The sequence below is a fragment of the Filicampus tigris genome, chromosome 5 (assembly GCF_054856515.1).
Source record: "Filicampus tigris isolate MCC_2025a chromosome 5, RoL_Ftig_1.0, whole genome shotgun sequence".
NCBI lineage: Eukaryota > Metazoa > Chordata > Actinopteri > Syngnathiformes > Syngnathidae > Filicampus > Filicampus tigris.
Window position 1 is genome coordinate 8,826,820 of NC_141221.1, and position 23,374 is coordinate 8,850,193.

At 42.2% G+C, this 23,374-nt stretch overlaps 1 protein-coding gene across 4 annotated transcripts in view; it reads right to left on the reverse strand.

Moving 5' to 3' along the window:
• Nucleotides 1-23,374, reverse strand: part of sema6a (sema domain, transmembrane domain (TM), and cytoplasmic domain, (semaphorin) 6A) — a 138,671-nt gene that overhangs the window by 54,075 nt on the left and 61,222 nt on the right. For all 4 annotated transcript variants that reach the window (XM_086030173.1, XM_086030172.1, XM_086030176.1 and 1 more), the window contains 4 exons: nucleotides 22,792-22,909; nucleotides 9,134-9,194; nucleotides 6,037-6,099; nucleotides 5,544-5,645 (listed from right to left, as the gene is read on the reverse strand). In XM_086030173.1, the coding sequence (XP_085886299.1) occupies nucleotides 5,544-5,645; nucleotides 6,037-6,099; nucleotides 9,134-9,194; nucleotides 22,792-22,909 (344 nt within the window). The remainder of the gene's footprint in view (nucleotides 1-5,543; nucleotides 5,646-6,036; nucleotides 6,100-9,133; nucleotides 9,195-22,791; nucleotides 22,910-23,374) is intronic.

A 23,374-nucleotide genomic window follows, 5' to 3' on the forward strand; every position in this document is an offset into this window, starting at 1 on the left:
TTTGTGACTGAAAATGTTTTTCCGATTATAGTTTTTGTTTCGTTAACTATAATACCCTTGCCCTTTTTTTACATACATGCAATTAAAATCTCATTCAAACATAGTTTGTCCCCTTTAAACATCAAGTCAAGTACCAAAATTGAGGGATGTGGTCCATTTTTTTAAAAACTGACATCTCTTTTTGATCATTACAGTCTACCGTAAATGTTCGGAATTGTTGATTTTACCGAAGAATTATGGGAATGTCTAGTGCCATTACCAACTCATTTCATTCCAAGATACAGTAGAGGTATCCATGTGCTGAAACAATAACAATGTCCGAGGCAGGTCAGGAATATCAGGCGCTAACACATTGACACATGAATTAATAGGATCACAATACAACATTGCACAAATGAGACAACCTGCATAATTATTCATACCCAAGTTCACACATGGGCCAGAACCAAGCAAGGACGCAGCACCTCAGTGGGACATTAATCGTCACGGCCCATTTCTCTGCAACCTGTTTGCCTCGCATGTCCTGTTTCTGACACTTTTACACGTTGGAAGGAAACCAAGTCTTTGCAGCTGTTCATAAAAATCGCACATCTTAACCTGTGCGGGGTAAAACGGTTTCATCTGTAGCTGCATGTCATAATTTTCGAATAGAAGGTATACTTGCACAATCTAATAAGATATGTATGTATACAAATTCTGACCTCATACAGATAACATTCAGTTTTTGTTAAGAGTGTTAAAGTTTTTGATTTAACACTTTGTTTGCTATTGCAGATGTTGTTTATTGTGACGTTGAACTGCCCCACGTCGTAGTAGTTAGTTAGTTGGTTAGTTTCATAACTACAAATGTCAATGTCAACAAGGAATAACCCGTTAAATTTAGCTACTGATTGGGACTGAGCAATTAATTTTAATTTTTTGCCTTTGCAATCCACTTATATTGGGGGCCAAGTGGGGTTGTGACCCACAAGATTCTGTAGTTTACACCCACTTTTAATGCACATTACTGCCACCTTCTGGACTGGAGTGGACCTGTATCGCCCTTGGAGTCAAATCGACATGTTCTGTTATTGTGCTTCTGATGTCTCTCCCTGTCCTTTCTCTATGTACAAAGTATGTCAGTGAAGGCTGAAAAGGAAACAGCATGATTTCCCCCCCCCCATCAAATGAGTCAGATGGGCAGAACGTTCATCAGAGAATTATATCTGTGCCATCTAAGTTTAAATTTAAATTTCTGACATTAAAACTTTTTAAAGACTATCTATCTTTCAAGTGTCAGCATCACATAATCAGTGGAGCATAACTTGATGGGTTTGATTGCTTCTCCCTGGCTTTTCCTTGGTTACCCGGATTTTGACCTCTTTTGGTATTTTTGTACCATCTGAGTTTGAATTTGGACTGGCAGAGACATATTTCCATAGTTCGGCCTGGGCGGAGTCCTCTACGAAGAGGAATGTTTGTAAATGTGAGAACTGGACTCTGAGACCACGGAACCAAGCTGGGGATCACCTGGCGACCTAACAGCCTGCAAAGAACCCGCTGATCGCCAACACTTTGCCCGGCAACGACGGATGAAACCCGCGGTCGGTTCGTACGTGTGAACCAGCTGGACGGACTGTTTATTATTACGGCGCAGTCAGGGAGTGACAGGCGGAGAAAGCAACAGAGGAGAGGACGTCGACGGAGGGGAATTAAGACTGGCAGGAGAGAAGGAACAAGGGAAGGGGGGTCTGAGGGCTGCTTGGATTTTGATTGTGTGTGTACTGACATTAACACAGAACAAGGACGGAGGGATAAGTAACAGTAGCTAATGAAGAGGCAAAATTGGAAGAGCAGTGCGGTTTATTGGTCTGGGTGGGAGCCAGCGCCTGTCCCCAGCGGACTCCCTCCACCTCTGCCCCCCCCCCCCCCCTGACCTCACCAAACACAACCGACCCCCTTTCCCCTTGCTCTCTCTTCGTTGATTAATGTGGGATGAGGCTGGCCCCTAGAAACAGAAGCTCTTTTCACTGTTGTCACACGGGGGGGACAGAGAGGAAAACTGTAGCCAAGGTGGCGCATACACACGCACACATTCACACGCACGCAAAAAAAAAAAAAAAAGAAAAAAAAAACACACCCGCTGTTTGACCAAAGCGGAATTGAAGACCCCAGCATGCCTTCAGAGAACTGACAGCATGTCAGCATTCCCTTTGGCATCTGGCTATTTTAAATGGTGGAATGATGGATAGATAGATGGAGGGATTGACTGATTGATGACCGATTGATGGATTGATTGTTGGCTTGATAGACAGATAGATTGCCTGAGTTCATACTTTCCTTGCATTTATTATAACCGCCAGCTAAGTCGTGCGGTGCTTTTTTTCTTGGAAAATTGCAAGCACATACACTTACAATTTCATTATTTATTAGTCTCACAGTGGGGGGACTGACTCACTAATCAAGGAATTTGCACTAGCAAATTTTAAACACGGAAAAGTCGTTATTTTACCCTGACATCAATCACATTTTATAGTGTTTCCCCTGCAGAAGAAATCTCCTTACAACACGTACCTCGTGTAATATATATATATATGCAGCGCTCATTTAGACATTTGCAGTGGCAAGCGTCCTTGCATGTGCACGGAGCTTCCTCTCCCTCTGAACTTTACCAGGCTAGCAGCAATGCCGGTGCAGTAATAGCTAAACCTTGAAACCATAACCGCGGGGCCTATAAAAGCTAACCACGCCTGATAAATGCAGAGACATAAATTCCACATCCCTGCAGCAGGACTCCCAACATTGCTGCATCCATTCTGTGTACTTAACATGCTGAGCCATGAAGCCAATGGAGCAGGGTTGTCTTGTTTTTCTGGTAAACACATCTAGTCAAGCAAAGCGGCAGTGTGTACGCGTGTGTGGGTTGTGTTCTTTCCCCAAAAGCCAGTCAGATAACATCAGTTGTGCGCTGCGTCCATTTCATTCCAACAAAGCGAAACCAGCAAAAGGTGGCGAGTGATCGGCTACATTTACTCTATTACATATACTGTACTATAGTAACTTTTTGGATAAACACTTGTCAGAGTAGTTTTAACCCTTTCATGCAAAGTGGTCACTACAGTGGACAGCTATTTAAAAGCTGCTTTTGCCTATATTAATTAAACCCCAAAAAATATATCTATATTTTAAATAATAACATTCAATCATAATTAATGCATGAAAGGGTTGAAAATATTTGAAAAAATTTAGATCAATTAATATAGGCGAAAGCAAATTTTAAATAGCTGTCCACTGTAGTGACCACTATGCATGAAAGGGTTAATGGCACAGTTTTTTTCACCAATCCAATGTAACTACTCGTGACATTTGAGGACATTTGGCCAATCAAACGGAGCCAGGCAGTCACATGACCTCACACTCTCCATGGCCTCATTACATAAAGTTTTATTGTGACTAATTTACGTGATCGATATTTACCGTATGGAAAGGCTCCACCTCGTCGGCGACCCCGGTGAGGATAAGCAGAACGTAAAATGAATGGATAGACAAATATAGATAATATGGTCTGCCTAAAAATGTCAACATTTCAGCCTACACAATAAATTTCGTAGAGTACATTTTACTCTTAAAGGACTGTATTTGGTCCCAGTCTAAACAGAGTAAAATTCACACTTGGAAGAGAATAATATTCAGGGTAAATTTTACACAGAAATGTAAATTTGGGGAGATATTTACACTCAGATATTTGAAGTAAATTTTATAAGGAGAGTTTTTGAGTCAATTTTACATGCATTGTAATAGTTTATTAAAAAAAAGTCTCCTTTTGGAGACACCAGTAATTTACTAACTCACAGTAGGTGTGACGTGGCTCATGTGGTGGAGTGGTCATTTCCTAACCTGAAGGTTGTTGCTACGTTCCTCAACCCTTGTGTGACTTTTTTTTTTTGCGCCGAGTAGATTGAGATGAACTATGGCCCCCTCGCCACCACGTCACACACATGAGGCACGATTAGTGGGCCGGACTAAAATTCACCCCCACCCTCGCTTAGTCCGTCCCTTTTTTAAAACTTGTTGTCCCCCGTCCTCCGTCCCAAAAATGGGTGGGACGGAGGGACGGACCGTTCCGCCCTCGGGACGGAATGCCTAGCTTTGTTTGTGACTTGCTGTCAACTAAAAATTACATCGCAGTATCTAAGGGCTAAGGTAACGACCGTCACGGCTCACCTGTTTTCCGGATTTAGTTATGTGACATTTACAAGATGAGCCCTTAAGCTGTGATGTCATTTAAAGTGGAAAGCAAGTGGCAAAATGGCCGCCACTGAAATGGATAAAAACGGGTGGATTTTGCTGCTCAATTCATATTCCACAACCGTAATATTAAGCAGAATACCGTGTTTGCACTAGTGGTGATACATATTATTCTAAAAACAACTTTGGACTTGACTTCTTCTTTAAGGCTCCTACATTGTAATAATGTAAATGAACTCTCGCAAAATATTTCTATATTTTATTTCAAATTTCGTGAGGGCTTGTCCCTGAGCAAATCTGTTGCTCTGCATTGCTGCACCTGCTTAATTAAAAGCATCATGTTTAATCATACTATCATGATAAAAAAAAAAACAACATTTGCTACCGAGAGCTCGTCGTGCATAACTTGTTAATTTTACATCACTGAAGGAGAAAGGATGACTGGCTGTAGATGAGGAAAATGTAGAAATGCTTATTCATCCATCCATTTTCCATTATGACATACCACGAATAGGATTGAATAGAATTGAACAGAACGCCTTTTATTGTCACAACGAAATTGATCATTTATCCTCATTAGGGTCGCAGCAGGTGTGCTGGAGCCTCCCCCAGCTGCCAGAGGCGCAGTTCACCCCGGACTGGTCACCAGCCAATCACAGGGCACATATAAACAAACGCCCAGTCAAACTCACTTACAAACCTGTGGGCGATTTAGAAAGGCCACAGCCGAGATTCTAACCCGGATCGTCAGAACTGTGAGGCAGATGTGCTAACCACTAGCATACCACGCTACTAGGAAAAGCTTATAAGTAACCTTCGCGGAAGAAATAGCTTCATGACAAACCACCGTTATCTGAACACCCACTGTTTGGAAATTCCTGATGTTGAGCATTTTTTTGTGTGTGTTTTTTAAAAAATGTTCTGTATACAGCCTACTGATCGACAAAGTCACACCAAACACACTGACATCAAGTCCTGCTCAAAGTCTAAATCCAGTTTTCTTTTACCCAGAGGTCATTAATGGATTTTTAAAGGACTTTGTTTTCTCATACAACCGGGGTTCACTTGAAAAGGAAAAGCACGGTCTTATTTCAAGACTTCTTCATGCGCCTGCGAGAAGGTGGGCCGCTTTTGTGCGCCTCTAAATCGAGCGTGTCAGAGTCCACCTGCGGATAAAGGAGTTGTGCAATTCATCCATCCACGTCCGCCCCTCCGCTCCCATGTGGCTTTTGTTGGCGTGTGCTAAACAACCTCATCCCGTGGGGTGAGCGGCGGGCGAAGGAAGGGGGAGACGCTTCAAGAACGGGCGTCCTTACCTTGTACGTTCGACACGAGGGGTTGAACGCGTTCGTCCCGCAAACGAACAGGGCGTCGTCGTTTTGCTGCAGGAGGACTTTGATGAAATTGTGACACTCGTCCTGCGGCGCACCGGAGAGAGAAAGAGGGGCAATGGAGACATTTGTCATTTTTATAATTGACACGTTTAGACTGAAAGCCGCATGAAGGGGTCCAATGAAAGGTTGTGTGGTTAAAAAAAAAATGAAACACGCGGCGCTTCCTCTCGCTACGTCAATGTCACGTTTACGGATGATTTTTAATGGCAGCGCCGGGTTTACCTCAACAATAATGAAAGTAAGAGGAGATGATTGTACAGTAAATCCAGGGAAAATACAATTAGGCTGTCATTTGATGGAAAGATTATCACTAATGTGCCCTATAAATTGTGACAGATGGTTTTATGAACTGCAAGGGAGTGCGCTGTCGAGTGTGTTTGCGTGCACTCGCGTGTCTAGGCGTGTGTGCGTCTACCTTGTGCTTCCCTTTCATTCGGCACGTGTCCACGTCAGCCTGCCTGGACTTCCAGGTCATTTTCTGCAGGGAAAGATCAGATCAAGTTAAGGTCAGGGCCATTAGGAGCAGAGAACAAAACATTAAGTGCGATTTAAAAAAAAAAAAAAAAAAAAAAAAAAAAGCACACTGGTGAGGCGACACTCACTGGACATCTCATTAGGAACACCTGCGCAGAGATCCAATACAAGCGTCGCATCAAAAATGCTGTTGATTTTTTATTTACACTGTTAGATTAGGGGCGGGGGGTGGGTGGGGGGGGGGGTAACTCAAGTAATGGCAGTAGGATTCTGATTTTTTTTCTAACCAACGATGAGTAAAAATAATATACACGATGAATTTTAAAGGGCATAGGAGAATCGGAGAAAGTGTCAGGAGAACGGGTGAGAGATTTTTTGAACTGTAACCATTTTTGTAACCATTTTGAAACAATAGGTCCTCATATATATTTTATATAATTTTCATTTTATTATTACACATCAATTTGTAGGCCAATAACAATTCTCAATCAAATTTTAAATAGGTTAAAACCAAGTTTTTTTGTTTTTTTTTTAACTCTTTTTTTTAAGAAATACTAATTCTATTTTTGACCATTAAGCCCATTAATGTGGACACCCTGTTTACTATGTTTCAATCATACATGTCTGAAATTACTTTTTCAATCAATGCACTATGAAAGATTTCATTGTACAACGCGTGATTATTGTCGTTGCAGTTTGCGGTGGCGTCGAGGTGCACCGCATCATACTCAGAGCTGGTTCTAATATGTTGGTTACTTTACATAACTACATATGAGACGGTCAAACCATTAAGAACACCTCGAAGCACTGCACAGTTCCAAATTAAAACTGAATGGAAGGTTATAAACGAAAACCCCTCATTTGAATGTGCAAGCGTAGCAAACGTAACGTCCATTGAGCATGCACTGTGATCAATAACGTGAGATTCTTCCACATTCACTGTCCTGCCCCCTAGAAACGCAAACTTGCCCACTTTCCCACTGATCAGGGATCACAAATTGAACTTGTAGTTGCCAGGCATTAGAGGGGGGCAAACGATACTGACTCTGGATCAGTTTGAGAGCCGCAGAACCCCCCCCGCCCCGCAGTGTGGTGATTAGAGCTCATCGAATGATTTGGTTGGTTATTGCGTGCACACACAAACGCACACGCACACGCGCGCGCACGCAATGGCCCACTCGTGGACCCGTGGTAGCAACACAACATGTCAATCAGCTGTAAACACACGGCCGTATACATCCGCTTTCATTGTCGCACACACTTATCAATCAATGCAAAGCCTTGCATCACTGTCACACACACACACACGCGCGCGCACACACAGCGGCCCCTGAGTGCCGTCCATGATCACTCGCTGCCCGCCGCCATTGTGGAGCATGTTCGGAGCTGATTAAAGAGTCTCGGTCATCAATCAACAAGAGCCTTTCATGTGCTCGCTGCTCTCATTAGGGCCCTTTGGCTGAGCTTTGACATGGTGGAGAAACACGCCCTTATTTGAATTGCAGTAAAGTCCGCCTACTTGGAGTTGCTGTGAATTGTCCGAATCTGCAACTGATGCTCTCCCCGCAAAATTCCTAAAAATAGCCAAGGTTTAAAAATAACCTGTCATAAAGAACACTTTATTATCATTTGAAACTCATCTTACAGTATTGCTGTCAGCCACCGCCTACGGCCACTCACACACGGACGTCACCCCACCGGGCCCCGCCTCTTAAAGGCACGGCTCTAACACAGCCACAACAAAATATCCGGGATTTTCTGCGCATGTTCAAATGAATTTAAATGAGATTTTAAAAAGTGTTCTTCGTTTTCGTTTTAATTCCCAGGAAAGTGAAAATATGTCTTATAAATTTGACACACCACAGAGAAATGTGTTGTTCAAAACCCCGCCAAATTTAAATGATTAAAAAAAAAAAAATCACCGAGTCTATAAAATGAGACTTTCATGCTTGAGTCGCAAAAATGTATTTGCTTAAATCCTCCAGTGGCTGGAATATTTCCCACCGGCTCCTATCGGGTTTATGTCCGTAATTGCTTTACTGCCTTTCTCTCTATGATGTGCACACACTCACAGTTGACCACGAGGCGCTCTAAACTGACCACACAGTCCCGAAAGCCCCAGTCAGGTCCACATGCTGGCTGTCAAGTCAGACTTCTTATTTTTTCCCTTGATCTTCCACCTTCTCTCTGTTATGTGCGCTCACTCAGGGCCGACAACGAGGCGCTCTAAAGCCGACATGCTAGCCCAAAGCCCTGGCTGTTAAATCATACTTTTTTTTTCAACCCCCTCTCCTCACTGTTCCACACCATCCTTTCTGTGCGATGTGTGTGTTAAAAAGTACAAGTCGTGTTGTTTTGTAAAAAACACAACTTGTATTTTTTGGCCTAGAACAGTTGTTGGAAAACCTTGAAAATGGAAATTACTGACAAGCACGTTTTTTTTATTTATATCTTTAAGTGGTGGTTCAATAAAAGGGGCAATCATTCTGTAAACTCTTATTTCTGTGTTGTGAAATGCAGGAAAGCCAATTTCCACAAATGCAAAACTGAAAACATTTAGTTGAATTGCCGAATTTAGAAGGTTATCAAACTTTGTTGCCTTGAGATTATGAGCTCATTCAACATGTTTTTACAGTGTAGGGGGATGAACCATTTTTTTTTGTATGGTCTTTTACATATTTTTACCTGAGCAAGGTTCATTGCAGGTGTATTGGTAAATGCTTTGCGTGAATATCGCTATATTCTGAAGGAGGGCAATGAGCCCGGTTGTTGCATCTGAAGATGCAAATGCGGGACCTGAGCTCATCTCCGCCTTTACTTCCGATGTTGTCTCTCTGAGCGTGGATGACGCAGGCGCTCACGCGCTGATTGATTGGATAATCTACTTAACGGGGTCAACGTCACGCACGCGGCGAGTAAGACGCCCACGTAACGCATACACACACACACACGCGCGCGCGACGTGTGATTAGAGTTACGTAGACGTCGGCGCAGAACAAGGCGTCCTCCAAAACCGGATGCACGTCTCACTTACTCACCTTACTGAAGAAGATCTCGAAATTCGTGGCGGCGTCCGTGTCCACCGTGTATATGTGATCCCTGGAAGAGAAAAGACAGATAAAGATGGAGATGGGAGGTCAGACAGTCGAAAAATTCAACAAACAATAAATCCATTCGCTCGCCGCCCCCTCTCCCCCCCCGCGGGCAGAAAACGACCTCAAAAGATGGAGCTTTGTGTAAACTTTGTTCAAACTTAAAAAGGAACTGTGACAATAGACAAAAGGAGGCCGCAGCGAATTTGCTCCGTCAGACAGAAACAGTCAACGAAGCTTTGGAGTGCCGTGGCGCAGGGCCGCGGGACAAAAGCCTCTTTGTCCCGGAGGAAGAGCTCCAGTGGGGGTGAGGCATGCGGGTTGGGAGGGGGGGTGTGGGGGGGGTGAGGTGGCGAGACGAGAGGTGCCAAGTCACTCAGGGCTGTTCAGGTCAATTAAGCTCACTGTTTGAGCTACAGGAAATCTATACCAATGCTCATTACAGCTCAGACTTGAAGACTTATGTGTGCGCGCGTGTGTGTGCGTCAGGCCCGGAAATTAACGAGCCTCTGCTGCCTCGTTCCGATACAGGCATGGACAAAAGTGTTGGGACACCTGGCGAAAGGTGGTGAAAATGGATGAAAGTAATGAGCTGCTCGCTCTTCTAGGAAGACTTTTTAGAAGGTTTGCGAGTGTTTGCGGGGGATTTTTTTTTTTTTGTCCATTCCACCTGGAAAAACAGGAATGGGTCGTCCAACAGGAATTCTCCAAAATGTAAAGCAAAATCCAAACCCTGATTAATTAACACATTGAGTGATTAAGTGGTGTGCCCCCACTGACGTGTGGCATTTTCATAAAGGCAAAAATTAGGGTACCAACAATTTGATTAGGTTATAAAGGAGGAAAACTTAAGTACATCCAGTATATTATCTAACAGTCGGGTATATTTTTTAACATCCATTTTCCCCTCAAGCAATTCCTCTGATTAATTACAGTAAATCTCAATTACTATTATGATTATGATTATTGTCGTTATGTCACATACTGTATTGATAAGCACAACTTGTGGTCATCAGAATCACGCTAATTTAATGTTTTATTGTTTTGGGAGTCTGAATCAATGCCTTACTTTCAAACTTCACTAAAAACAAATTTCACAGAGTGTGGATCCCTCTGAAAGTGTCATTTTATCATTGTTATCCTGAAGGACAGCTCCAGGATTTTTTTTCCCCCCTCCCTCAAGGGGGGCTTGACCGATACATAGCGGGGCTAAGAAGATAGTAAATAAATATATTTTGCAATATCAAATAAAACGATGGAGGGCTTTAACTGGGGCTATACAGATGTCTGACGAAGCGATAATAACACCCCACCCGTCATCCCGGGTTATCCTTTTTCCAATTGAATCACGTCTGTAAAAAAAAAAAAAAAGGCGCAGTGTAACACAAACATCACCAGCATGTGTCCCACTCCCTCCGTCCATATAGTGTCGAAGCCATCAGGCAGGGCATATGGAAGACATAAAGGGTAAACAAAATCCCAGACAGACAGACTTAACATAAAGAATTAGGGTACAAAGAGGGCAGGGGAGGGGTTGCCGCGATGTGGGGTACATTAGATGTCAAAGCGGTGTGAACGGAAGGAGGATTTACCTCATTTATGCACAGAGGTGGCATTAGCCGAGAACTCTTAACTGCTTTAATTGGTCGGAGATTGTGTTTTTTAATCAAAGTGCGTAAAGAGCGTCGCCGTGGAAGCCACATCTTAATTACGCTCCGGCTCCCAAACCTGCGCTCAGCCCGCCTGCCCTGCCTCGCTGTCTCATTAACTAAATCGAATAAAGTCTTGGGAGCGACGTGCATTCGGAAATGAATCCACTTATATTACTTTCTTGGGAGGGGAGTAGGGGCATCTCCTCGCGGATGAAACCCGGTCCACCGTACGGCACATGATCTGCCTTGATGCTTAAATTGAATAATTCATCTTTGAGAGCAGTTTGAAATTAGCGAAGCATGGCTGCTGCACAGAGAGGACATATTCCCAGCGAGATAAAAATCTAAGTGGGTGGTTTTCATTTCGTCACAGGGGGAGTTAAAATTACACTTCTCACTAAAGAGGCACATATATCGGTTAATGGATTGTTAAAATGTAAGCAATGCCAAGCGATGACGAAAAGATCGGCATGTCTCTTATTGTGTGCGGTGTACTCCTGATGACCGACACAACACAAGCCACTCATAATTTCTCCGACGACAATCGCAAATCTCCTCTCTAAGAAGCAGCACGGTGTCACTGGGCATCAAAACTGCCGAAAGTACAAAGAAGAATATTGATTTGCAATCGTAAATAGCGCTGTGTGGTAGGCCTACTGTTTCAACATTTTGAAACATTTCAATTCAATTCAAAAATACATTTAGGGACACATAAAGCCATCTCGGATTCAGATTTGCTGTTGACCAGTGTCATCGGTACACCTAAAAAGCAATAGTTCCGTTTTATGTCAAAATGCCAGATGCTCGACTATCAAAATGACAAAACAATATATAAATAACACGTCAACCATTTTGGAGGTGAATACCACAAACTTACAAAAACTTTTTAGTAGCGCCTCGAACGCTTTGCATCAGTCTGGCGAATTTATCTGTTTAACTCATTCACTGCCACTGACGGATTTACTTGTCTTTTCACAGTCCAGTCATTCAATCCCAGGAACTCATTTATATTTTTTTCAATTTTTTTCAAACGTTAGGGTAAAAGAGGGTCTGGAAAGGTCTGGCATGAATGAGTTAATGTCCAGGCTTCCTGTGGAGTGTTTTTCCTGGGTTTTCGATTGCCTGTGTCACCTCACTAGCAGTAAATGTCATCATTAGCAATGGCAACAATAAAGGGAAACACGTACGCACAATCAAAGACGGACCGATATTGAGAAGACTAAAGTGGGAATGGAAAAGGACGATGATGGATGGCATCAATATCATCTTCATTTCTTTCTCTTATCCATCAGTAAATTGCTCCTTTAACTTACTCTGAAATATGCCCACTTTATATCAAAAAGACAAAACAAAATCAAAAGTGATTAAGTCAAAGGATTTTGCTTGGCAGATTTAGTGCACTTTCATCGTTTTTTTTTTGTTTTTTTTTACCGCATGCAATTTTAAAACAGCTCATGAGCAATATGTAATTGACTGCCCCATAAATTTGCAGCTTGGCTCGCCACGCGGGGCCTCGACTGTCCCGTCTTGCAGGGCCAAGGCCTTCCAGCTACACGGGTTTACTCTCCAGAGGAGATTAGCTGGAGCCAAGAACATGAGGCATCTCTTAAACATCCTGACTGGGGATGGAGGACAATGGACCGGCTGTGTCAACACACACTCGCACAAACATACACACGCATGCCCCCGTTCCCCTTTTCCCATCCGCACCTGAACACATAACTCGGAGGTTGAACACCATTCGGTCAGGCAAAAAATGTCGCGACCTGTCAGGCTTACAAATTCACAACTTGTGACAAACTCATTTAGTTTGACGTCACGCCTTTTTGCCATTTAAATACACAGTGTGTGCATTGTGTATTTTGGAAGATTACTTCCAGGCTTTGGTGTACCACAAAAAATGACAGGGCCTTGAGTTTGGCGTGTTGTTTTACAGTGGCGACTAACTTCAACCTTCCGTCCACACATTTTCTACAGCACTTATCCTCATTACGGTCACAAGTGAGCATCTCAGATGACATTGGGCAAGAAGGGAGGTAAACCATGAATTGGTAGCCACACTCTAAAAAACACAATTTGGATTTTTTTTTGGGGGGGCCCAAAACAATAAAAACTTTGAAATATAAATTATTGACATTCATGGCAACAGTGCTAGTTACCACAACAAAAGAAGCAAGTTGTTTGCTCCAAAATAATTTGCTTTTTGTTGAGTTTTTGTTGGACAACAGTTCTGTAAACTCTTATTTCTTTGTTGTGGAATACAGAAAAGCCATGTTCACATAAAAATTGAAAACTTCTTTTGTTTTGTTTTTTGTGTTTTTTTTAAAGTCAGCAAATTACAGAGCACATACACAGTAGACAAACAACCATTCACACTCACATTCGCACCTAAGGACAATTTAGAGCAGGGTTCACCAAAGTTGTTTAAACTTAGAGTGACTTCTTTGGTACCAATTAACGTGAAGGACTACCAGCCTGACTTCAGGCGAAAGGTAGGCTACACCCGAGACTGGTCACAAGTCAATCTCAGGAAATTCCCTTTTAATCTGTTAAAACTTGTGTTCATCTAAGTGTCAGTGTGAGTTGCAATGTGCTGCTTTTTTGGTTAGCAAAGGTGTTCATGATATGAGACGATTACAGTTGCGTTTTTTTCTGATAGGAAAAGGATTGACGTCTATTCGAGGGAGGTGTTTATTTGTTCAGGGCGACTATTAAGAGTAGTGATCACTAATTAAGGCAATACGGCATACTGGGACACTGAATCATGAAAAAATATTTTGGTGCCGCTTGAGTGCAGTGATTCCCAACCACTGTGCCATGAGAGAACATCAGCAGGGACATAGGAAATGACCAAATTTCACTTAACCTGTCCAAAAAAAATATTATTTGTTCACCACCGCTAATGTATCTTTGTTCCGCTATCAATGATGTCTAGTGACAGGCATAACAATTTGTAAATGCTTTTCAACTAGACGGCAGAAGGTACAACCTTTGTAGCCACTTGTCATTCATACAATTAAATTACTCCACAAGTATAGTGTACTGTATAATTTTGTGCCATGAAATATGCGCCCGAGCTCAGAGAAGGTCGGGAAACACTGGATTAGGAGTCGCGTGACTACGACATGTAGAATCAGTATGTTATGTATAAGCCATCCCAAAAACCACAGAGAGTCTTTAGGGTGGCTGTTGTATGGTTAAATTGACTCAGGGGGAATTAAATAAAGGCTGTTTGACATGGGCTAAGCGAGCATTATCGGCTGCCAGTTTGACTCAGTCACTGTGGGCATCCCATTTCCCGAAATTCGGCAAACAGAAATGTGCAAGTAGGACGGGAAGGCACGCGGATGTCCTTTCAGATACAAATATGAGACTATTGTGAACGAGACAGCGAGAGGACGAGCTGAGTGACGGCGGCAAGACAGCAGGCAAGTGGGCGGGGCCAGACTGTGCGACGGATGGACGTGGACGTGAAGCCATGAGAACACAGGGGGTTTGTGCGGAGGAATGTCGTTCAGAGAATTCCGTCTGAGGTCTGTCTGATGGGCCTTTGTCAAAGTCTCCTGCTTCGGACCGAGCTGGGATTAGTATAGCACAATTAGCATGCCTTCTGATACCAGAGGTGAGCTGTAAGAAAGTACAAATAGTTCATTACCTTGCTTACATAGATTTTCAAGTATCTGTGCTTGCTTAACTTTACTTTTCTGATGACTTTTTAGTTTTATTCCCTACAATTGAAAACAGATATGGGGTCTTCTGAGAAAGTTATTCGGTTTAAAATCTAGTACAAAGGTTGAAAATGACCACCGAATGGTGAACAATGGTCGTCAGGTTACACAGTCTTACATTCGAGGATCATGTGGACACGGCAAATTATTCGCTTTTTAGCTTTTCGCTTCGCAAAATACAAAATGCCTGAAGCTGAATTGTGGGCCTTTCAAATTCTGCTGACTCAAGCGCAAGAAAACACTGAAGAAATAGTGAATGCAACTGGTGTGAAAAAAATATATCAATCTATTTTATTTATACGCGTGTTACCAAGAAAAGTGGACACCGGACTCAACACATAGCTTACTCTGTCATTGTAGAACAAACAAATGAGTTTTTTTTTTTAGTTAAGTGTTAACAGGTCGTAAGCAATGAAATCTGGTGATTGATTGTAAAGTAAAAAATAATGACTCTTAAAGTGGGTTAGCATTTGAGCATCTGGCTGGACCATACTTCCTGAGAACCACTCATAGTCCAACAATGTTTGTTACTTTTTCCAACTTCCGTGGATGAAAACATGACATAAAAAAGATATAAACAGAGAACGGTAAAGTATCCCTTGGTTGAGCTCTTGATTGAATGTGATCTTGGGGACTAGCATGGAAAAACATGGACAGCATCCACATGGAGGAACGTGGATCAGGGAGCATTACCAGATTCGGATAAGCAAGATATTTCCTATCCATGGCCTTCTCTAACAGAATTGTCAGCTTCAAGAATGATCCGCGGCGAATGCATTGTTTTTCAATGCCAGCCTGAAAACCACCTGCTTTAAAACACCTATAAAAGCAAGGGGTATTTTTTCAGTTGTAATCACTAGCTAGCTTAGCTCACAACATTAGCAAAACAACGGAAACCGTTTCGAAAGCATAAAAGTCGAGCCGATGATAGCTAGCTCTAGTGAGATTTTTCTTCTTCTCCTCAGTGCGAGCACAGATACGTTTATAAAAGAGGACAACTGATTAGTATGCAGAGGTTATTTCCACTGTGCCAAGTTATCAAAACAGGAATTACAATCAACAGTAAAAGTAGCTTTTAGTATCCTTGCTTCTAGGCTGAGTACTTTTACCACCTCTGTCTGTTGATTTTTCTCTAAATAAAAAAAGCACAAAAATGCACGTCACAAACAACCCGCCCTCGCCGAGATTCATCATAACTGGATCATGGGAGGTGGCTGGCGGACTATTGTGCTCTGTTTTGGCTTTCTCTGCATCAAATCCTCAGCACAAAGTGGACTGGAGAAGAGGTCCGGGGGGGGGAGCCAGCAGGGCCCCGTGGGCTGTGCGGGAGGGGGGGGGGGGGACAAGTGGAGCATGTGAATAGGCCTGAGCATGAGGGGCCCTGGGTGATGTTGTGCCATGAAATACAACAAGCCAGAGTTCACTCGACCCCCTTCAAGCCGGGGCAGGTTGGTCCTTTAGAAGGTTCTCGGGATGGAATAGTGCTTGCGTGTGAGCGTGGGTGCATGTGCGAGTGTGTGACAGGGTTAGTGGGGTAAGGGGTATGTTTTGGAGCATGAGGCCTAGCCTTATTGATTTGTATCAAAAGTGCTTTATGCAAAGACACCCTTGGAATGCAGAACAGAGGAATGCAAAACATCAAACCCCAGTTGTATGACACATGTCTAATACCTCCCCCCTCCCCAACTGGCAACACATCAAGCCAATTGTGTTGTTGCACAAGGGTTCATCCCACTGGAGCTTCACGTGTGTTGTGGCAGCTGGGGAGCGTAGGTGGAGATGGACTTTAGCATGAAGGGAACAAACATTGGATTAAAAAAAAAAAAAAGAACTGTTTGTGAGCTGAGCAGGCAGCTTCCTATTGTTGGGGTGGATTAGTTAGTGTATCAGAAGTGTCTGTCGGACAAAAAGTGGTGTAAAGTCATTTATCATGAGCATTTTAAATTCCAGCACAGTGGTACCTCTACTTACGTCTCTTAATGCGAAATTTTCAAGTTACGAAACACCTCAACAGGAAAATATTGCCTCTAGTTACGAAAGAAATTTCAGGATACGAAAGGTAAAAGTAAACCAAGGTAAAAAGCGGACTGGCCCAGAATATACCCAAGGTCTAGAAAAAAACATTCCAGAATATATCCAAACATCATAGGAAGATTTGGACCGACTCATAATTAACCTTCGGGGTATAAAATCGCAAGAAAAGCAAAGAATACATTCAAAGGTAGAAGTGCCCAAAATATAACTTTACCTGAAGCATATAATCAAAAGCACTCCAGAATACACCATAATGGTATACTTAACTTTTGACTAGCCCAGAATTAACCACAAGGTAAAATACGGACCAGTACTGAATAATTCTTCAAGGTCTAATCAGAATATAAATTATACAGGCACAGAATATGTCCCAATTTGTAAATTGAACCATCCGAGGTTACAACCAAAGTTATGAAGTGAACTAGGCCTACACCAATCCAATCAAATTCTTATCCCATCCCAAAATGTACCACTGTGTTAAAAGACGGAATTACAGAATGAACCAACGGGTCGAAAAGACCCAGAGTTCAGGCGGGATCGCTGGGTCACAATGAGATTGGCCGGGACTGCTGGCGAGTCAAGTATTTTAGACATACTACACGTTGCGTTCCAAGCCAAACCTTTAATCCAGGTGACTATTGTAAGTGTAAGCTTTATTGTACCGAATGCGTACGTGGCTGCTTGCGGAGGGGAGAGGAGGAGGCCGGTGTGTAATCCCAGTCATTAGTGGGTTTTAACAGGATTTGGTACAGCTACAATAATGGACACTCTAGCTGCCTCCACAGTTGGAGAACGCGCCAACGGCAACCATACACGATCCCTTGCCTCAGATTGTTGCCGTTGCCATAGCGAGGGACTAACGGTGCGCCGGGAATGGCGACTATGCCCCGCGTGTGCACACAGTCGAGGTATGCCGGCCCAGCTGGGCTATACGGTAACGCATTCGCACATGCCATGCCTCGTTCTGTAAAGATGGCTTTCTTTTGCTTGCATGTCCTCTCATGTCCTGCAGCCATCCAACTAAAAAAAAAAGAACGTTTATACAAGGCTGATATTATCCTGCAAATGGTAATGTGACCATTTGTAATTAAGACCAAGCTGTGCCTTTTCATTATAAAGGTGATTTATTATTATTTTTTTTTTCAAACATGCAAGTGATTATTACATCAGCGTGTTACCAAACTCAAACTGTGGCTCATTCATTCAGGGACAAATGTGCTCTTTCAACCACTACGTAGTTGACTCATAAGGAAAAGTTTATTCTAGTCAGTCTATTAATCTGAGCAGTTCCAAGTTTTGGATTCATTCAAATATTGAAAACAAAACAGTACAGCATAAGTTAATTTAGCCTTAAATGGCATAATTAAAGGTTATTATTCCTCAACCATTTTGATAAAATGAAATTCTATATCATGCAACTATTTCCTGCAACATAACATAGTAAGAACACAATAAGACAAAACAAAAGTCAAGTCCGGAAGACTCTTCATTTAAAGATGAAATATAGTTTGCCATCTATTTAACGTCTGTTAAATGAGCACGAAATGATTATTTCAGTTTGCAACTAATATTTTGTTTTAAACATGATACAAAGTTTTTTCCTACTTTTTAATCATATATATATATATAAATATATATATATATATTTTTTTTAATATATATATATATATATATATATATATATTTTTTTTTTTTTTTTTTCACAACTAACTCAGAGATCATCCCATGCTCCATTTAATCCGGAAAAGCCCAATTTGTCAAAAAGACATTAAACAGGTACGTACACGCGAGTGAATTTGCCTCCCGGTGTTTATATTTCCTTTTAGCAAACAGGCGCGTCTCCTGGTTCAACTTTGACCTTTGTGCACACTGTTATTGTGCATGAAGGATTCTAAATATCACAAGGGGTTCACATAGAGATCCAAGAACACACACCACCATGAGCATCTGGACACACTCTGATCTGATTAAAAAAAAAAAAAAAAAAAAAAATGTATGACTGCAGCATGATAAATGGGTTACAATCAGAGTGGTTGATTTAAAAGAGGATGGCCACAACTGCATGCACCCCAAAGATGCAAAGACACACACACATACAAGTGCACATCCAGCAAAGTGAATGATAAATCTCCCACAGCCCCGTGATGAATTGCCTCTGAATGTCATGCAGCGTGTACCTTGAACATGAAATATGGAGCGCCGGGGAGAGGAATCTTGCATCAAGAGCAGTTTACTGCTGAATTATGGCGCACTGCTAAAGCACCTGTGACAGCGCGCATACACTCATCAGCCACAACATTAGGTACACCGGCACGCTCTTATCACATTCGCGGACCTCCCGCATCACCTTGGATGCAATCATGCTTCGTTTTAATTAATGCTCAGTAGATAGTGAAGGTGTAGCTAATTTGGCCAGTGAAAATAGAGTGAACACCCGTTTATCATGGGGGGATGTTCCAGACACCTGATCCTGATTTTTTTTCATTATATATATATGTATATTATATTATATATATATATATATATATATATATATATATATATATATATATATATACATATAAATATATATATATATTATATATTCATATTATATATATAGTATATATATTATATATATATTCATATTATTTATATATATATATATATATATATATATATATATATATATATATATATATACACACACATAAATAAAGGTAAGATATATTTTTTTAATGTATTTAAAAAAAAAAACTTTATAAAACCTGATACGAAAAACATGATGGAATCTATTCACAACTTTAAAAAGTATCCAATAGTATTGAATATGTTATTCTTTATGAATGTCCTTAGCTCAACACATTGCATATGTTTATGCGCATAACTCAAATACTCAATTTTACTCAAGTAAAATTCTGCATTTTTTTGTAAATGGTGATGTTTTTCTCTTCATATCATGACTTAAATCTGTAAAATTACAATTTTGTTTGTATAATATTCTGAATTTGTTTTTAGTAACCAGACTCCAATTTCACGTTCATTGCCCTATCTTAGAGGGATCGTAGACAGCAAACAAACCGTAATCAGTTTGGCTCTACAAACAAACATCTGTTTTGTGAATTGCTTGGCTTTAAAAGCAGTATCCATCCATGTTCTATACTGCTTATCCTCACTAGGCTGAAGGCAAATAAAGTCTGAAGGAAGAAGTCCAAATCCCCTCAGGCTTTCTGGAAGATTGCGCCATGAACAACCTCACTCAGCCTTGCATCTCATCAGGCTCAACTTCTTCCTCTCTGGCACTGACTATGATTCAGAACATTAAGGCTATAAATGATTCCTGACCTGAATACGTAATCGTGATTTAAAAGCTGACTGGGCTAATGACATTTTCAACATATTGGTGAAAATGATATGAGCTGCTCAACGGGAGTTTAGTAATGTCCATGCATTCAAGCGCACATGAGGCGGACCAAGTGAACGGCGTATTCGTCCTCCTCAAATCAACGCATTTCATTCAAACACACAAAACGCCATTTATTAATTTCAATCAGCTCATCTGTTGCTCAGTTTGGCTAAAGACTCTTTCCCTCCATGCATAAGCCACTTTGTCTATTTACAATTTCATCAGTAGCTAGATTCGTATTAGGGATCTTGTTAATTCATTGCCAGCATCAAAACGAAAGCCAAAGGGATTCAATAGCGTGCGCGGCCATTAAAGAAAAAAAAACAGCCTGAACCGAATGTGAGGCTTTGGATGGCATTCACAGAGGCCATCTGCAAGCTGCAGCACACCAGCGACTGACTGGAGGCACGATGGAAAAGCTGGCTCCAGAATAAACAAGTCATCTGACTGCATAAAAGTGACTATTTAATACACCGCTTTGCCGGCACAACGCTTTCAAATTGATCGTCTCCCTTATCTCCCTCATTACTCAACTTTTACCGGTATCCTGTTGCAATTTAGTCCATACTATCAACAACGCTTTAGTTTTCCGCGCAGGGAATCGATAGCAGGTCATTGGGCTCACTCTAATCTCACAAAAGACATTCCGGTTATCCCGGTGGTCGTACGTCCGCTTTGACTTAGTAGGCTAAGCACATACATAAACACATTTTTAAGCAATTTTTTTTAGCACCTAAGGTGATGCAATTTTTTATTCATTACACTTGGTTTTCTTGGTGTTCACCGCAGGGGCAGCGCGCCAGGACGACAATGACCCGGCACAAGTTTGCTAATACTTGGAACTGCTTGCGTAGCAGCCTACTCGGAAGAGGTTTTGCCCGCTGGTTGGTCTATTTCTGTTAGCGCTCTGAAATCACTTTGCCAGCCCTGTCTCTTGAATGTGCCTTCTGAAGTCTCGAATGAAACATTTTTCGACACAGCATGTGACGCGGTCTTCCATCCTTGATCCCTCCTCGTACGTACACATTGAATTGGTTTGCACAGGTTGCTAGGTACAGTGTGAAAAGGCCTTTAGAACAAACATTTTGAATAATATTTTTTTTAAAAAAACAGGACATCTCTTGAGTCGCACAAAAACAAAACACGTCTCTCACATCTGTCCTGGCTGCTTAGCACGATAAGGTGATGCCCAAAAAGTTGACAATAAACATGCGTTATACACTGGTCTTTAAAGTTGGATTGGATGGAATACTGCTATTTACGTTTACTTGTTTATTTACTTCTTTTCAGATTTGCATGACCATTAAGAATGGAACAACATCTATATGCCGATGTACTATTTTAATGTCGATATCAAACAAATCTCTCAATTGTCTATTCATGCGGCACACAGAAGACAAACCGCTTCTTGATCCGTTTGACAACTGGTCAGTGTAATATAGTGGGCAACACACACACGCACACACCCACAACCTCTAACATGCACACGCAGGCCAACAAACACACCCCTCAAATAAACCCTCTGTGTCCCAATTCCCTCCCCCTTGTACCCCTAAAACTGCTGGCTGCCACCCCATGTGGAGCAGGTGGGCGACAGTCGCACCAAAGCCTCTGGCGCCCTTCCCCACACACACACACACACACACACACACACAGTTGTCCTTAATGACCACAGATATGTTCAAAAAGCAACAGTCTCCTTCAGCCACTTAATTTGACATGCTTGGGAGCAAAACAAAGAACACCCCCTCCATTGTGTCTTTTCACCCAGTCAGGCCTGAACTCAATTACCCAAAGGGGGGCTCAGATCAAGCCGATAAGAATCGCAGAGGCCTTTTTACGTTCCGCCATGATAGCAGCGAGCATATTCGAAATTGCATATGGTAATAATGGCACACTGGCTGCTCCTCTAATTGCTCGTTGCGTCACGAGGTGGAGCGAGATTTCTTAAATGGTAACAAACAAGAGCGATGAGGAAAATCAATGAGAGCGCGCTGTGTGCGGCTCCTGCTGCGTCGCTGAGATGTGCTTGTATGGGAATAAAAGCCCTTCAGGTGAGGGCATTGACAGGAAGAGGGAAAAAAAACAAAAAAAACAAGTGTGTGACATTTGTCAGGACATTCAAGTTGCCAGGAAAGACAAACTTCGTTATCGTGTTTCTGTATTTTGTTGGGTGGGAGGTGAACATAAAAGAAGATTGCGTGGCAGCTAGCTCAAAACAGCTCATGTTTTGACCACCATCAAGACCACCCCCAAGGCCGACCCCGTTGGATCGCGGTCGTCTTGATGATGTGCGGAAGAGAAAAATGACGTGACTACACGGCATCCGTTGCAGCCTGCTCATCGTGGAATGGGGAGGGGGTGGGGTCATGCCGCTTTCTTCTTTTTGGGGGGGGGGTTCAGATCAAGGGATGTTAGAAATTTGCGTCAGCCATGGCCTTGTGAAGCCCTTTGAGACTTTTTTGTGATTAAAGGTTATACAAATAAACTTGACTTGACTTCAACGCTGTTTATGATATATGTTTTGTTGTGTATTTGGAATGTTCAAAAGTTTGGGGTGAATGCGGTTCTATTTCGGTCCTGCCGACAAAAAAAAAAAAAAAAACATACCTCCTGCCAGGCGCAAAGACAGGAGGTGCTAAAAAGTGTCGAGTCGAAGCTCTTTGCTGCGATGGATCCCTTGTGATTCATAAAGCCATTGATATCGTCCACTTCGAGATAGATAAGCCACCTGCCCGCCATCAGTGTCAAGCACACAACAATCGCGGAGAATCATTGTGGCTGAAGCAACATTTGTGAGCTTACCTGGCGGCGATGAATAACGTCTTGTTCATGATCATGATGAGCTGGATGTCCAGTTTGTGGCGCTGCGTGTTGTTCCTGCCGGGCTTGTGGCCCACAAAGGCCGGGTACTGCTTTGTGTCTGCAAGGGGGACAAACCACATCTTTAACACACTTTGACGACGTGATCGCTGGATTTTCTGTTCGGCGTACTGTCGGGATTTGGATCAAATGTCGACACATCTGCTGCCTGAGCGCCTGCTGTGGCCTTAAATTATACGGTCAAAAAATGCACAGCAGTGTCCCATGAAATTGTTCTGTTGTTAGTGGCCTGGGATGAAAGCGCTTGTTTGGCTAAACAGAAGCAGGTCAATGCCAGGCTACTCTTAGTGGGAGAGACACTTTGAATATTTCTCTGTGGACCTTCGCTTTGTTTATCCTGAGGAAAAAAAAAATGTGTTGTGGCTTCAAATCATGTATTGGAAATGTTGACATGTATTTCCTTGTATGCACCTTCACAATGTATTTTAAAGACGTCAACATGAAGTGTGGATTTTCAGTCCGAATTTAAGAACTGTGGAATATAACATTTAGGTATTAGGGGCAT